This window comes from Haemaphysalis longicornis, unplaced genomic scaffold (genome assembly GCF_048455015.1).
Source record: "Haemaphysalis longicornis isolate Haplotype H1 unplaced genomic scaffold, Haemaphysalis longicornis Haplotype H1 scaffold_3, whole genome shotgun sequence".
NCBI classification, from domain to species: Eukaryota; Metazoa; Arthropoda; class Arachnida; order Ixodida; family Ixodidae; genus Haemaphysalis; species Haemaphysalis longicornis.
Genome location: NW_027526335.1, coordinates 95294738 through 95311627, shown reverse-complemented (window position 1 = coordinate 95311627; position 16890 = coordinate 95294738). Strand labels below are relative to the sequence as shown.

Genomic DNA, 16890 nt, shown 5'->3' with positions numbered 1-16890 from the left:
TAAACACTGACAGGAGCACTGGGTAATGGTCGGAAATTTAACTGGCCATACTAGGGAATTGATTTACTTGTATGTTTGACCCAGCCTGAAGTTAAATAAAGCCTCTCTACTCTGGACATTAAGGAACCGCGCTTTCACGCGGGGGAGAAATTATTTCCATAATGTAGCAGCGATACGACACACAGGTGAAAGTATTGCACGAGGGACTCCGGTTCGCGTGCGTTCCACATCGGTCGTCCCCGACCCGGACCCCGTACATCACGCATACTATCGAGTACGCAGTTAAAATCCCCGCAAAGAATGGTGGGTACCCGCTCCAAAAGATGAACCCCTACGCAACGAAAGAAACTCTTTGTGGCTGTGGCGCGTGCAGTAACATATACGCAGATGATTTTAAAGCGGGCACCAGTAAGAGAAAATGTGAAGACTAGATATCTCCCTTCACTATCTATCGAACTAATACTGGAGCAACGGATCATGTAATTGAATATTAGGACGCCCACCCCACAACAGGGGTTGAACACCAAAGAAACATAAGGCGGGATATTAAATTTATTTTGAAACGTTTTGACGTCTTCATTTGAAATAAATTCACTTCTTGGAGGATCACCAGGTCTACAAAATTTTCCCTGGCTAAGTGAATAACCTCTCTTTGTTTGTCACTGTTTTTAAGCCCCTCGATTCAGCCTTCCGGCCAAAAGTTAAGAGGATACTTGAACAAAAGTTTTATATATGCAGAACCGTGCAAAGCTCCTAAAACCGCTGGCACTGGTCATACATGTCTCTGTGCGTTAGTTAGCGAAAAGAAAACTGCAGGTTTATCAGTGGCAAAAATATGTGTACTTAACCGGCAGTCCCCGCGTTCATTTAGTTAAGAATGCTCGTTCGTTTGGTTTTTACAATAGTAAGCGAAAAAAAGTGGCCGCGGAAGAAAACGAAATGACGAATTCCGAATGGCGCAGTAAGGCGCCAGCACGTGCGAGATGAAAGCAAGCACAAAAAGAACAAAACTGACGCTCGTGCCGTTGCAGGCAGAGGGTGCGCGAGCGCTGCAAGGCGGGAAAACGGAATTGCATTGGACAGACCTCTGTTCATTTCATAAAGAGAAGGGTGAGACAGGGAGCCTAAGAACGGGATGGGTGGCAGCAATGACCGGATAACGGCGCCACAACCCCTGAGGTGAATCACTACGCTGCACTTCCAACAGCTTTCGCCTTAAATGGAAGGCTTTAATTTTTTTTCAGACTCGGCTTTTCGGGTACGACCTCAGCAAGCTACACGGCCTGGTACCGGATGATCTACAGTCAAACCCGGCTATAACGAACCCGGATAGAGCGAATTATGCTATATATCGAACAAAAATATTTCAGTTACCTAAATACATGGGAAACATATTCCTTATAACGAAGTTCACATCCGATATAACGAACTCTGGGCGCCTAGAATGGCCGCCGAAATGCATGATCTCGGAGCGGCGATTGAGATGTGGATTGGCCGCGACCACGAAGCAAGAGCCGCGACTGAGATATTGCGCCTCGCACGGAGAGACGTGACGCCCAATACTTTCCGTAACTGTTTCCGACGCGCGGGACTCGCACCGGAACCCGCCCTGTCAGCGAGTCCGGAAAGACAGCAGCATCGGTGAACTTTGGGAAGAGCTCGCCGGCATTCCCGATGAGGTGACAGCTAACAAATTATTCAGGGTGACCAAAGAATCTAATTCATTGGTAGTATTTATGTGCCTGTTGTAAGATTTTTCTGTTTTGTTACAAATATAAAAAAAGTGCGCCATTGGTATTAAGCGCTGGTATTTGAATGCGTCAGTACGCACCTAAATTTACTGCTTCAAGGGTAGCGTGATGGGCGATTCCATAGCGACGATTGCGAAGGAAGGATGGAATTAAGGTTAAAGGAATGGCAGGAATATCAACCAGGCTGTGGCCTAGTTTACTATCCTACACGTGGGGAAGGGGAACAATGGGAAAAAGGTGAAAAACAGTAAAAGAAGGGGAAGGTAAAGAGGGAGCGAAAAGAGTTGGTGCCAGCACCACGACGCTATAGGCGGTAGAGTTCCTTGACTTCACAGAGAGTAGTCCCTTGCGCTACAGTATGCTGTGCAAGTTCGTTGTTTTTAGGAAGCACAGGAGCGCTTTTGTGGCCTTGTGTGTAGATGACGGTGAAGGCCAGTGGCCCAGGATTTTCCCCTCACAGAACGACCGCCGAGAATGGAGCTTCCGTAAAATTGAGGAGAGTTGCCTTCTTGCCGATGAAAAACGCGGACATTAGCATCTGCCCTTGGGGAACAGCAGCATTTTGAATTTTTGTTTGCATTTTGATTTGACTGTCGTGTTAAACGACTAAATGTTTTTGCCTAGTTTCAGTGATTATTCCACTCATCGAACCGGTTCGAGAACTGGTTCAAGCTCCCGGTTCAAGCTCCCGCGAACCGGTTCGGTACGTGATTTTGTCGAACCGGAACTGAACCGGAACGAAATGATTTCGCCTGCACCAGAACCGTAACCGAACCGGTATTTTTTGCTTCGACACACCCACACACACACACACGCACATATATATATATATATATATATATATATATATATATATATATATATATGTAGCGAATCAGAATAGGAAATGAGGGGCTCGTTGAAAATAACACAGAAATAAGGGTTGGCAGTCGAGAAAACCTCGGAAAGCAAAGGGGAGGATGTGGTAGATGAAACAGATTAAGAATTTGGAAAGAAAGAAAGAAAGTGAAGAAAAAATGCCCGCCAGGTGGGATCCGAACCCACGAGGTCGTGGGTCGTGGGTCGTTCTGGAGGTCGTGGGTTCGGATCCCACCTGGCGGGCATTTTTTCTTCACTTTCTTTCTTTCTTTCCAAATTCTTAATCTGTTTCATCTACCACATCCTCCCCTTTGCTTTCCGAGGTTTTCTCGACTGCCAACCCTTATTTCTATATATATATATATATATATATATATAAATATATATATATATATATATATATATATATATATATATATATATATATATATATATATATATATATATATATATATATATATATATATATATATATATATATATATATATATATATATATATGGCGGACATTTTTTCTCTACTCAGTCCGATCAGTCCGAAAAGTCAGGAACCGCCAGTCCCAAAACAGGCGGAAAACTGGCGGTTCCTGGGTTAGTCCGGAACATCAAGCAAGTCCGAATTTTCGGAGTCCGAAAAAACGGTCGGCTACTGCAGACTGACGGCGAGGCGAAAGTCACAATTCACTAATAAAATTCAGTTTTTAGAGTGCGCTCGTCTTTGTTTTGTTTTTTCCTTGTCCTTGTATGTTTTGCGCAATCGCTGCCATGGAAGGCTTATGCTATGTTCAGACTACCGACGTAACAGCCATATCGTGCGCTACAGACGTAAACAAACGGCGCTTCACGCAGTTCGGTTGGCTGAGACGGGAAATGAGGTCATTATTTAAAAATATTGCGACAGTTGTGACAACAGTCTGAACCCGGCCTTAGTCAGTGTTACTGCGTAGGACCTTCACGGCGCAACGCGCATTACCATGAAGCTGTACACAAGGAAAAACCCCGCGTACTATCCGCACCCCTGCTTTGCCACTGAAAATTTCGCATTTTTGGTGCTGGTTATACGCGCTAAAATACGGTAGTTAAATGTCTGTGAGTGGGGGGGGGGGGGGAGAGGGGTTGTAGTCAGCAGCGCTTCCATGCCGGTATGAGTGAGTTGTTAAATGCGGTGATTTTGTTCCTTTTAATACACTATGCACACACGGGCGTAATAGTGCCTTGGGCTCTTGTTCCTGCTTTCGACCTTTAATTGGAGCAGCCACAAACGGCATCCACTCTATCCTCCTCCACGTCATCCCACCTCGCACTTTTGCCTCTGCTACTACTGCTCAGGTCTCCTTTCCCGTTACAGAGCGCAGAGGCAGCTGAAAATACGAAAGGCAGCAGCTGGCAATATCAGCATAATTTTCTTTTTCATAAGTCATTTCTCTTCTTTCCCTGTAGACCTTTCTTTGCAGACATAGCCGCAGGAGCCCCTTGGACGGTAGAGCCATTGAGCGTTGCCCTTGGAGCGACAGCACCCGTTTGAAACATTGAGGGTCGTTCGTGACAGGCCTCGAATGTGCGGGATTTGCTCCGGTTGCGCTCTCCGGTATGTGTAGGTGTTCATCGCGTCCACCTGTTGTTTTGCTGGGTCTTCCATTCCGTGTTCTCGCAGCGTCCTGTTTGTTTGCCTTATCTGTGCCCCACAGTTGTTGGGTTCCTCTGCGATTACGTCTAGCGCTCAACGGACGTCGCTTAACATAACAGCGGCTGGGTAATGTCTGTAACATTGCCTGTTTGTGCGCATTATAGGTCGTCGTGCTACGTCGCCCGTCGCTAATGTGAGTACCGTGGTCCTGACTGCCGCTCTGTAATGGAAGATCTTTAAATAAGGTTTGTGTGTTGCCATCCTGTCTTTTTTTTTGTATGTTCACGTACCTTTTGTTTCACATTTGCACTCCGCGCTTTCGTCTTGGTAGGAACAAGTGTTTTAACTTGCGCCGTGAGCCATTTGCGAAACTTGTTTACTCCACTGACGCTCCGGTGCTTTGCAGGTGACAGGTGTTAATCTGAATCGTGGGCAGTATATTGCCGTGAAGGCTTTAGTGGTCAACTGTCGCGTGAAGGGATTGGAAGTGAAGGTAGCGGGACAGGAAATAAATTTTTACGCCAGGTTTAGCGGATTCAAGTTTCTGTTCATCCTAACGTGCACTTTGGGCTATCCGCCGATTTTGTACCCAATGCCAAATGAATAATTACATTCAGTTACCATTCTAAGCGCCAGTATGGAACTTAAAACAAGCTACGTGAGGCAACATTCATTAAAAAACTAAACTAAAGGCAACCTTCTTTCGAGCTCGATAAAAGGATATTTCCAATGCGAATTCTCAAAACAATTGCATGTTCTGGTAATTAAATTTTAACAATCGGTGTCTCAATTTTACGTTTTCAACAAAGCACTCTCTTCAAGGGGCCATGCAGACCAGATTCAAGTTTTTATTCGAATGATTTCGTGTTATATAGTGCCCCCAGTGCTTGTACGGAAGCCAGTTATGCTTTATTTACTGAGAAATTCACCAATTAAAGTTAAAATTTTGATTCTCCTGCCAAATCGTGTGTTCTCGTGACTTCTGCATTGATGTCAGAAGAGCAGGTCTTGAAGGGAAACCTTGTGCGTAATTAGGCTCGGGAGCCGACTGCGGAGCCTTGTTGCGAACCCAGTCCTCCTAGACGGCGCCACCATACGTCGCCGGGCTGTTTTCTGCCTAGTGCGCCATTAGGATCGGCAGCCGACTGCGGAGCCCTGTTGCGGACCCAGTCCTCCTAGATGGCGCCATTATACGGCGCCAGGCCGTTTTCTGCCTTTGCTTTGTTTTTCACCGTATTTCCACCTGGCTTGTCTTTGTTAACGAAGAAAATAATCGTTTCGTGAAACATGGTGTTCGCTCGACAGATATGGTCACGTAATTGACACCGTCGCTCACGCCAATCGGCCAGTGTCGTCTGAGACAACCCCAAAGGGCCGTAGTCCTGTGCAGCTAAAACAACCATAGTGCGCGCTGTACCAACAGCAGCGCGCGTCGGCACTTCTATGTTTACCTGTACTTTCGTAACTTCCACTTTTTACCCCACCATTCTTACCGCTATAAAAAGAATGTGCACTAAATTTAAGCGCAAATACCTCTTTCGGCGAGCTTAAAAGCCCTGCCTAATTTCTGTTTGCTTTTGCCAGCCATACCCTATCGGAAAACCCAGCGGCGCTGGAGCTCCGCTTCCAGCGAATGCCTGATAATGGGACTACCTAACGCTGAAATACGCCGGACGCGGAAACGCTGGAGCGCGCCGGACCCTGGGCGCTGGAATACGCCGGACGCGGAAACGCGTGGATCCGGCGCACGCTGGCACGTGACGCAGGAACACGCCGGAGACCACGCCGTCTCCAGCGTATAGCGTGGCCGGTGCTCGCGCTAGGCCTTTTTGTCAATAATAGCCGTGTAATTACAAACCCGCATGGCTGTTAACAAGAAATACTGAATTCCTTCCTTCGGGGAAACCTAAGTAGCGCTACAAAATTTAGCTAGACTCATTTCGGCACTTTTCAGCTAATTTCGCCCTGCTGAATGCTTGTTTCACCATCGCGTTCCGTCAGTAGGGCTCAATCCGTTCATAAAAGCAAATTTATTCTCCCAGATAAAAAAGAAATATTAAACGAGCATCGACCGTAACCGCTCGAAAATTCGTTCCTTATATTTTTTAGGGCTATTAAAACACAAGTGAACACATATTTCTTGAGTCTCTTTTATTTTAACAGCAAAACGTGATAATTAAAATAGAAAGTCAATCCTTAGCTGGATTCCTTGCCTTGGTGAACCTTGATCCGTTGACAATGCATTCGTACAGCAAGGCCTGGCAGGGTATCCTGTGACGAAAAGCGCACGTCTCCGTGGTGCAGCACTATCACGAAGAGTACGCGCGCACGATACCTGCCCAAGTCATGCAGGGGTCTTTACAATTTCAGTCGATCGTCGAAGCACATCGCACGTATTCCAAATCACGCTGCCTCCGAGAGTCGTCGTATCCACTCGCATCAAAGTGCCAATAATCCCAAGCACCACGGTGTGTCGTCGCTAGTGGAGTCATCACTTCGAGATGCTTGGAATCCGGACCACTGTTCTTGCTTCTACCACAGCTTTCGTAGCTTCACATGTTGTTGCTGACACTCCCCGGAGAAATAAGATGCACGTTTTTACAAAAAATGTACGCGTAACTTCAACTAGGCACAGCGCCGATGTGAAATGTGGACGGGCCACTCAGCCACGCAGCCACCTACGAATTTTGACCGAAAGACGAAAAGCAGGGGGGAACGAAGTGCTCCCCGGCCGATCACGTTGTTGTTGTTGTTGAACACGTTTATTTCACATTTTGAAGTCAATTTAAGGCTGCTGTGAAAGAAAAAAAAAGAGAGAAAAAAAGAGGTAAACGTTTCGTCGTTTGATCACTGGCTTCGGTCGTGACGGGCTGTGGTTCTGGCAGTGTGTCCGAGCCGGGAACCGGTGGCAGGAGCTTCTGCATCATCCATAAACTGGTTTAGCGACCGCCAAAGTTCGTTGGCGACCGCTACAGTTGTACACGGTGGTGGTGCAGCCCAGCTCTGAAGGGAGTTCGTTCTTATCACACTCGGGAGTGAGGCCAGGGCCCGAGCTCTGGGAGCCGCGTACAGCGGGCAGAACCATAGGAGGTGTTCCAGGTCAGCCCGGGTTCCACATGGGCTGCACATTCCAGTGTTGGGTTGGTCGAGGGAACGGCTGCTTTCCTTGCTTCGGAAGCGCTGCAAAAGGTAGGGGGTAAGGAGGGTGCCAGTCTGTACCCGCCGGAGCGTAACTTGCTGCCAGGGGGTAGCAGCCTTGCGAGGAAGTGGAGGGATATTAAGTGGATTGCACGCGCTGCGTAGAAAGCTGCGTCGGTGCTGCTTGGCAAAAGAAACCGTTGTTGCAGGATCTAGCCACTGATTGTGCGTCTCCACGTAGTCGGCTAACCGGCTGGAAAATCGCTCGGATGGTTTCGATTGCACGGATAGAAGTAAAGCGCGCGCTAGTCGGTGGGCCTGGTCGTTTCCTGGTATTCCGGAGTGTCCTGGGATCCAGTGTACGTGAAAGTCGTGTCCCAGAGCACGGAGGTAGCTAACGTGGAGACGAAGTTTCTTGACAACGACGGTAGTAGTGCGAGTGTTTTGGCAGGCACGATAGGCTTCCTGCGAGTCCGTGTAGACTCGGTAGTGATGACAGCAACTTCCCCCGTTTGGTGTTGAGCCAAACTGACGTGCTCGGCAAAACCTACAATGGCGCACAGTTCTGCAAGGGAGCTGCTGACGGCTTCACGGGTGAGGTGGAGTTTGTTTCCTCGCGTTGTTGCATCATGGCTTGTCCATGCCGTGGTGAACATTGGCTGCTGCTCCTGCTCACCGATTGCTGCATCTACATAGATGACATGGGTCTTGCGAGTAAGGTCGTTGCCACCGATGAGTTGCCTTGCTTGGGTGTCGTGTCTTCTTGTGAAAGCTTGTCTCCTTGCCGTTTGTTCTTGTCCCATGTTCTGGGGTAGCGGCTGGGAGTCAACGATATCGATGTGCTCCCAGGGGGGAGATATTTCTGGGAGTGGCGGTAATGTCGAGATTTCAAAACCAACTTTTTTCAGAGTGAATCTGCCTGCTTTGGTGGACTTTAATCGCGCAATATGCGTGAGTTCATGAGTAGACATTAGGTCCGCTATATCACTCAACGCGCTGCAGCTTTTGAGACCCGGAAGGGGCGTATATTTCGGAATCCCGGTTATCACCCTCCTGGCTTCATTATTTAGGCGCTCAAGAAGGCTTAGCTGCGTGCGCGTGATCGGATGGAACGGTCCTCCGTATATGATACGGGAGTGTACAAATGCATGTACAAAATGTCGCAGTTCGTTCTCTTTGACTCCTCTCGTGCGGCTGGCGATCCTGCGTAGGATTTGGATGACTTGTTTAGTGACACGAACTACTGCCCGGCCAAACCAGGTGGATGCTATGCACTGCTCGTCGATAAACATCCCGAGTATACGTATGGAGCGTTTTCTAAGGATAGGCCTTTCCCCAATTGTGAGGTAGACGCTAGCCTTGTCCTCATCCTTGGATGGGGTTTTCCTGCCACCGTGGATGACCACAAACTCTGTCTTCTCGGGTGCCAGCGTTAGCCCTATCTGCTGTGTGTAGCTTTCGACAGTATCCAGGGCCGCTTGTAGTGCCTGCTTTTGTGCACCTAAAGAACCTTGTTTGGTCCAGAGCATCACATCGTCTGCGTAAATTGCATGTTCGACGTTTTCGATGTTGGCCAGTCTTCCAGGAAGCGCCGCCAGTGCTACGTTGAATATCGTAGGAGCGATGACAGAGCCTTGAGGGACTCCTACCCGGTTGTAATGAAAGCGACTGAGGGAACTTCCAACTTTGACCTGGAAAGTTCGATCCCGAAGGAAGGCGGCAATGAAATTGTGCATGTATCCCTTGATGCCAAGATCTCTTACGGCTTGCATGATCGAGGTGTGAGGAAGGCCATCAAAGGCCTTCCTAAACACCTACGACCATACGGGGACATGTAGACAACGGGTCAAGAACGTCTTCTTTGAGGCGTAACATGATATCTTGCGTCGGCAGACCGGAGCGGAACCCGTATTGTGTGGGAGCAAGAAGGCTACGCTCCTACAGCCACCATACAAGGCGAGCGTTAACCATACTCTCCAAAAGCTTAAACAAGCATGACGTAAGGGATACCGGTCGCAAGTTCCCCAGGCAGTTAGGGTTCTTTGCCAGAGATGGTTCCGCGCCGTGACCCCTCCGCACCCCTCTCGATTCTCCGTATTGTGGGCTCCCCCGCCCCGCGAGTGCTCCCCCGCCCGACGGTGCATCCCCGGACTTTCTTCCGAGCGGCCCTGCTGGAGCGAAGGCGGGCGTTTTCTTTCTTTCTACATTTCTTGTTTTTAACACATCTTGATATTGTAATGGCTTCACTGGCGCCATTTCTTTTTTTTAACACCGGTAGCGGCGACTGGTTAGCTGGTTTTAAAATCTTGTTTTCACTATTTAAGCTTCATTGGACACATGGTTCGCGTTAAAATAAACAGGTTGCTCGCTAACAAAAATAATACAACAGCACGCAGATGGAGACAATGGGGCTCTAAAAGGCCCAAAAATACATGTCACAATGTGAACTGCAATAATTACACCACGTCCTCAAAAAGCAAGTCTTGCTTGCGATTTATGCGTCCGTTTTGCCAACGGGCTACCCTTATTGCCTGATTCTTTCATCAAAGGTTGTCCAAGGTACAATATATGCAATTGCAACTCACTCAAACAACCCCAGGAATTTGTGAAGGGCTTTATTTATCCATTAGTTTGGCTAGCGGGCTACGCTTAGATGTCCCAACATTACCATGATCTGCGATAAGTTTAATTGTTAACTGCAAATTTGTAGCAAAGGTTTTTTCAAACACGACCGGAATGCTAATGGCAGCAATACAACAAACTTTCATTATGACAGACGCTTGCAATGCAATTGAACGACTTGATCGTCGCTCGTACGGAGCATTGTTTCCGCGAAGCGCCGGCTAAAAAAGTGGGATTTTGTTGCACCGCACGGGCCGCAAACGCCAAGTTTCGGAGCCCCTGCGTCGATCGCGGCGCTGGATTACAACCAGTCGACCACGTAACCGGCGCGAGGCACTGCTGTGTCCAGCCAAGCAGCGGCGCCGTGAGAACGTACTGACCCGTTCGCCCTATCTGAATCCCAGTCTCCAAATGCAACGTCCCCGTGTTATTCGATGCTTTCCAGCAACCTCCCCGCGTTGATGTCTTCCAGCACGGCGTTTTCCAGTGCTTTCCGTTCTTTTCGGCGTATTCCATCGCTCTTCTAACGCGGGAAAATGCGGTCCCCGCGTTACTGTCGTCCGGCTCGGCGTTTTCCAGTGATTGATTGATTGATTGTAGGGTTTAACGCGCCGACGCAACGCAGGCGATGAGGCGCGCCGTAGTGGAGGACAAAAAGGTAGTCGCCTCGGCAAAAGGTAGTCGCCTCGGCCCCAGATAGTTTCAGCTGGAATGACGACCGCAACTTCCTGGACCTCGTTTCTCCATTGCCGTGCCCTTATTTTATTTTTTAAAGCAAAGCTTTCTACCTCTACCAGCCAACGGTTCTTTCGTGGCGTGCGGGACAAGAAACTCCCAACCCGGCTTCGGAGGAAAGGGCGGTTTTCACTCACTGAGCAAAGTGTAGATGGCACGGCGAATTTACGCAGCGTCCCCCGCGCGCTCTTGCCGGCGGGCACATCGGCGCGACCCGGCTTTGTCGTCTGCTTTAGCGACGGTTGTTTTGGGCCTGTTTAGGCGCAGCTTCGCGTCCATTATGCGCTTCCTTCGCACGGCTTGTTTAAATTGTTCGACAGCACCTCCTGCGTAAACCGGACACGACAGAATCAAGTGGTCGTATGGCAAATATACGTTAAAGATTGGTTTGCAGGGCACGAAAACAAAATGTAGAGACCACATACATACATCTGGCCGCTAAACAAACACTACCTTTTGCGCACTGCTTGCCACGAGTGGGACTCCGTTTTCTAAATTGGTGAATACCAATTCGGTTGTGTTTTAACAGGTATTACAAAAGGCGAGAGTAGCAACTGGTTCTGATGAATAGCGATTATAGGACTTCCTTCAGCTTTCTCGCAATTCTCACACTTACTAAACTAACTAGTTTAAATCGGTATGAATGGGAATCACTAAGCTGACATGCCGAATTGTTTCGGTGTCCGCGCTTGTGTCGCGCGGTGATGTTGCCCCGAGCCAAACACATCGGGATGGCTAGGTTCCGCTGTCTCACCCTTCGAATGACGCTCCTCGCCGTTTTCTTTCTGTCCACGCACGTCCGGGCCATGGTCCGGGCTACATCGGCGGCGTCCGCCGCTCTAGCCCGGCCGTGGCTGACGCTGCTGCGTTCGGGTCGCCACCCCCGCGAATTCCGGGTAACGGAAGGCGGAATCTCTGGTTTCACTCTTTGTACAGCCACGTGTGTGAATTTAAGGGACGTCACATGGGCAATTGTTGTGGGTGTCGTTTACAGCTTTGCTTCCCCACCACCTTCACAGCGTGCATTGGAGCCAATTTTTTGTCTCTTTTCCTTTATTTTCCCAGCACCCCCCCCCCCCCCCCGGGTGGCAAAACAAGTTAATAAAGGCGTGAAAGAACAACACATCGAGCACCAACACGTGCGGTGGCCATGTGCGTTTGCTTATGCGTTGCCTAGTCGCGCAGCAGACAACGCAGACCGGTGCTCGAGGCAAAGGAGAGCAACGGCCGTCCAAGGCCGGCTCGTGTTGCGCGAGTCAGCTGATAGCGCCGCCGATAGTCAACGCTCTCCCCGTTGGAAGCGAGAGACAGACGCCGATTGCTTTCTGCCGTTCGCGCCTTGCACTGTCGGCCCGGCAACGCCAACCTTTCCCTGTTGGCCGGCCTTTTACTGGCGTTACGCACCGCACGGTTGGATTCCAACTGTTTTGCTGACCGCTGCGAAAGGCGCGCAAGCAGGAGAACAATGTCCACGGTGCGTTTGCGTCTTATGTATTGATATCATCAAAATGTGTTCGGTTTTATCCGTTTGGCGTGCGGCAAGGGGCATCATCCGCTGGTTTTCTTCCTTCCTAACAGTTGGCCTAAGACGTGCTGTCTTTGAGTGTAAAATGTAGTCATTTACTGTCGTCAGCCCTTTGGAATTGATAAAAAATTATACCTCTTTTCGCCCTTTGGTGCTCACAATTAAACCCCACTCCCAGAAGATGACGTTACCTTTAGCATGTAAAAGAAATTAGACGCAATTCTGAAATAAATGAATTGGTCAAACGGATTCCTCACCGGCATATATTGAACAATAACAGATATTTAAATGATTGATAGTATTGAAGGTTCGGTAATAGTGGCTTTCCCACTTATTATGTCTTAATAGTGAGATACTGTCGCAGTACTACAACGCGCTATTTCGTTTTGACAGGGCAGCAGAACGATCGCATGCGAAACAGGGTGTATACGGCAGCGCGAGCTGAGGAGCTCCTCGTTTGTTTACCTGTAGGCGTCTTCTTGCATTACGTGATGTGCGAAAAAAAACCTATTGGTCTAGTTTAGCTGGCACAGATCTATTCGAACCTGCAAACACTTTCTCGTCATGCATTTTTTCCACGCCGGTGCGCATCTTGTGCTTGCCTCTATTTTGTGCGTTAACGTGGCATTATATACCTCGCCAGAGGACGCACTAAGTATAGCGGCTTCACCGGGGGACTTCATGTGGTAATTTAACACACACTTTCTCTATGTCTGTCAGTGGCGTTGTGACGCGATTTTGTTGTTGAAGTCACAGTGCCGTCGGAGAAGCAGAAATAGAATTGTGTGAACCGCTACACCCTTTCAGTGCGATAGGGTTTTATGTTTTAGTATTTTTGCTGCGTTTATCCTTAGGAGCGAGTTTACGGGCAACCTGTAGCAGTACACCACTGCTAGAAATGGAAATTACCGTTGCAACACAAGCGACCCACCGAGTAAATAATCCGTAACCAGGTGGTGTTCTAAACACGCGATAACGAGGCGGTAATCGCGTACAGTCGAAATTAGCGAACGTGGCAAACGAAAGTGAATAGGCGTGTGCCTCGTCATAAAGAAGCAAACACATTACTGACAAACTCTTCGCCCAACCATTCCGAACGCCGACGACGTAACCCTAACTGCGTTAAACATGTTTCATTTGAAGATGTATCTATTCCTTTCTAGATGACGGAAACACCCGAATAGGAGACGTGTACATACACGCGGTTGTTAGGAAACCACATCTTTTTTCAAGCGAAAGCTTATAGAGCGAATGGCGTTCTGTCAAACACATAATGCATTTCCCTATAGACCGGTTGGTCGACCGAAAAGCTCTGAACTCTGGACACGCGGCGCGTGCGTGAAACCGGGATGCCGTTGTGTCAAAACGGTTACCTGGAAATCGCGAAAAACGGCCGCTTCAAGATACGACAATCACACATCGGTCACGAAGAAGGAGTACCATAGTACACCTTTATCTCATAAACCAAGTATCGGTGTACTACATCTAGATCGCTCGTAGAAGCTTTCGCACTTCCCCACCTTTGTTAAGGAAGGAAGGGTGAAGTTTTTCTCGTTGTAGTAGTTTGAGGTAAAGCTTTCAAGAAAACCGCCCTCGACTGAGGCTCCTCCATCCTCGGGATTGTAAAGTTTTTCAATAAATAAATAAATAAATAAATAAACCAGTTAGACAGTCAGGCAGCCAATATATCCTGAAAAATCACGGTCTTTCGTTCTTTGAAGGTGGATTACCAGGGAAGCTGGGGTGACAAAAAAATTTGAACAAAGGCACAAACTCACTTATTGTCCCATGGGTGGTCATTGTGTCGGAAGCTGCAGACACACATTTTACGTCTGGGCTCTGTGGTTTTGTATGCAATACCGCGACTATACCCTGCGCAGCCACACGAACCTAGACATGCGTCAGGTTTCGCCGTCAAACCGGAAGAAATAATACTAAGTGTTTCAACGTAGGAAGATGTCGTTATATTTAGCGACACCATCTTCTTTCAGGTATAGATTTTACAAAGGTCGATTACACGCCTAGAACAACTGGTGCGGCCTCCCCTTCTGAAGAAATGGAAGAAGCCGCCTGTGATGACCCGAGGGAAACTATTGAAATGAAGAAAAATGGTCTGAAACAACTTCGTCAACTTGTCTCAGGTGAGCACACGCTGATGGCAGGTCTGTGACCTTTGGTGCAATACCTCGTAGATTTTTTTTTTTTCAGGGCAAGAATAAGCTACGTCGAATTTTACCCGCAGCGGTGGCTCAGTGGCTAAGGCGTTGCGCTGCTGACCACGAGGTCGCGGGTTCGATTCCCGGCCGCGGCGGCAGCTTTTCTGATGGAGGCGAAAAGCAAAAACGCCCGTGTGTACGAGATTTCGGTGCACTTCAAAGATCCCCCAGGTGGTCAAAATTAATCCGGAGCCCTCCACTACGGCGCGCCTCATCGCCTGCGTTGCGTCGGCGCGTTAAACCCTAAAATCAAATCAATCGAATAGGGTCACCTTCCATGCGGTGCCAAATCAATCATATTATGCGGCCATACTCCCCTCTACCGGTTAAACCCCTTTTGGATTATCCCTCGGCCCACTCCAAAGTTATCAATAACGAATTGGGCGCGTCGGGTCTTTGTTCGGCGCTAACAAAAACTCCTGTTCACATTTCATAAGTGAAAGTTTTCTCTGCCGCGCAGTTGACAAATTCGAAGCAGCTGAACTCCTGCGCGCGGCTCTTGCGTCTGTGTCATAGCAACCGTGCAAGCGATTAAAGCGAGATCAAAACGGTAGCCTCGATGCAGCGGTGATGCTGTAATATGGAGCGGGGAGAAAAAACGCTTTTATTTCCTGTCTTCATTCTGTCGCTCGCCATTTGAATAAGGCTACCGGCCATTTGGGGAAGCCGCCTTCCGTGCGGTCAAGAAGCTTGCAAGGTATGGAGCTCTTCGGTCAGACACCTGTGAAAGTACGTCAAGGCGAAGACCTTGAAGGGAGTGTTACGTTTTGGCTGAGCTGGGCTCCAGGCCGACGCAGAACGTCGACGCCGGAAGCCGAAGGCGCCACGTTTATTGCGGCTCACTTGCCGACAGAAGAGAGAGAAAAGAACCCAGCGGCGGAACTCGAGTTTGCTTATAAGCCAAGCCGTCGCGAGGGAGTGAGATACAGCACAAGCATAGTTATTAGGAGCGAAGCTCCTTAAGGCGTGGGTCTGTCCATCCTCGACGGATGTATGTAGCCACCTCTAGTTTAGTTCTTGGATTGTTTACTAGATGGCGGTACTTGTATATGATGAAAAGATGCGCTCGGATTGTTTACTAGATGGCGTGGGTACCTCTAGTTTAGTAAGGTCCCTAAAATTACGAAGGTAGCGCCAACTGCTCCCTCCTTCTCCGCTGCCCTCCTCTTTTTTCTTTCCCCTCACCCGCGGCACCGCGGTCCCTTTAACTCCGTGCCGGTGCCGCCATATTTGTTGGCCACGAGAGCAGACGCCCTCGCTACGCTTCAGGGCGCTCGCTGCAGTTTGCTCTTGTTTTCGCGCCGAAATCGCTCTTTGGTAGCATTTATAGGATTTATAGAGCCCCGTTTTACCAACACGCACTGAGTGATAGTGTTTTGTTTTATATTTTTGTCTACAAGGGGATATTTGCGGGGCGGATGCCGCTGGCGCATACGCACAGCGCGGTTTTTGTTTACGTGTGCGGCATTCTGTAACACCTCAGGATAGCTCGTGAATGCGAAAGGATCGAGCGTGGACATTTCAAACTGCTCTGTTACGGTAGTTCCGTTCTTGCATTCGCGTGACTGTGGTCGTGCAATCACTGCACAGAGGTCTTGCGCACGGTTCGCGGCAGTATACAGAGCGCTTCATTCGCAAATGCCGTATTCGAGCGCTGCGCTGGCGTCCTTGCACTCGCCTTTCTTGCGATAATTGTGAATCCTCAGCGGCGTTCACTCTGCGCCCGCTTTTACTAACGACCTACATCCACCTTAATTCCGCGCAGTTTAGAGTGCGTTGCCGTTTTTGTAGAAATTTGTTTCCTTCACCTTCATGTCGTTATAGGCTCCTGTGAGTAGATTAAAAAAGATACACATGCTGTTGTGCGTGTGTGCACGTACAGCGACGTGAAAAGCCCCTGCTTCCCCGACTTCGCAGCCGGATACACTAAACTGCACTCGCGGCCGTACGTTCATGTGCGAACCGAGTGAAAAACGCAGACTTGTAATTCTGGGAATACGCGCCAGAGAAGACTGCGATCAATCGATCGGGTAAACTGAAATTACAGATTTGTGGCCTCTTATTTCTCATACGAACCAGAGATCGAGTCCCTCTAGGTACAAATTATGTAACTAGTTACTGCAGTTAATTAATCATGCAATACGTTTTTGCACCGGGCGCGGTCGTTTACAGCCGTTATTAATGGAGGCGCCTGGACAGAATTGTTTTGTGCTGGGATATATTCTGGCATATTTGTACATTGCACTAACACAGGGATACACCCGAAAGAAATTCAGAAGAGGACCAATGTCACGATGATTATCAAGAGAGAACAATAAATCACAAAAATGAATTGGTGCCACCAAATAGATATTTTATTGGAACAAACGTCCGTAATGACGTCGTGCAGGTGGCTTGAGCTGCTGACGTGGCTTCCCGT

At 48.7% G+C, this 16890-nt stretch overlaps 1 protein-coding gene across 2 annotated transcripts in view; it reads left to right on the top strand.

The window, feature by feature from the left end:
* Positions 1–4250: 4250 nt before the first annotated feature.
* LOC144174892 (alpha-tocopherol transfer protein-like) overlaps positions 4251–16890 on the top strand; it is a 43129-nt gene continuing 30489 nt past the window's right edge. The window contains exons 1-2 of one of the 2 annotated variants that reach the window (XM_077703861.1): positions 4251–4428; positions 14247–14396. In XM_077703861.1, the coding sequence (XP_077559987.1) occupies positions 14312–14396 (85 nt within the window). In that variant the 5' untranslated portion in view covers positions 4251–4428; positions 14247–14311. Of the gene's footprint in view, positions 4429–12012; positions 12205–14246; positions 14397–16890 lie in introns of those variants that run through there. The other variant, XM_077703860.1, reaches the window with a different exon arrangement.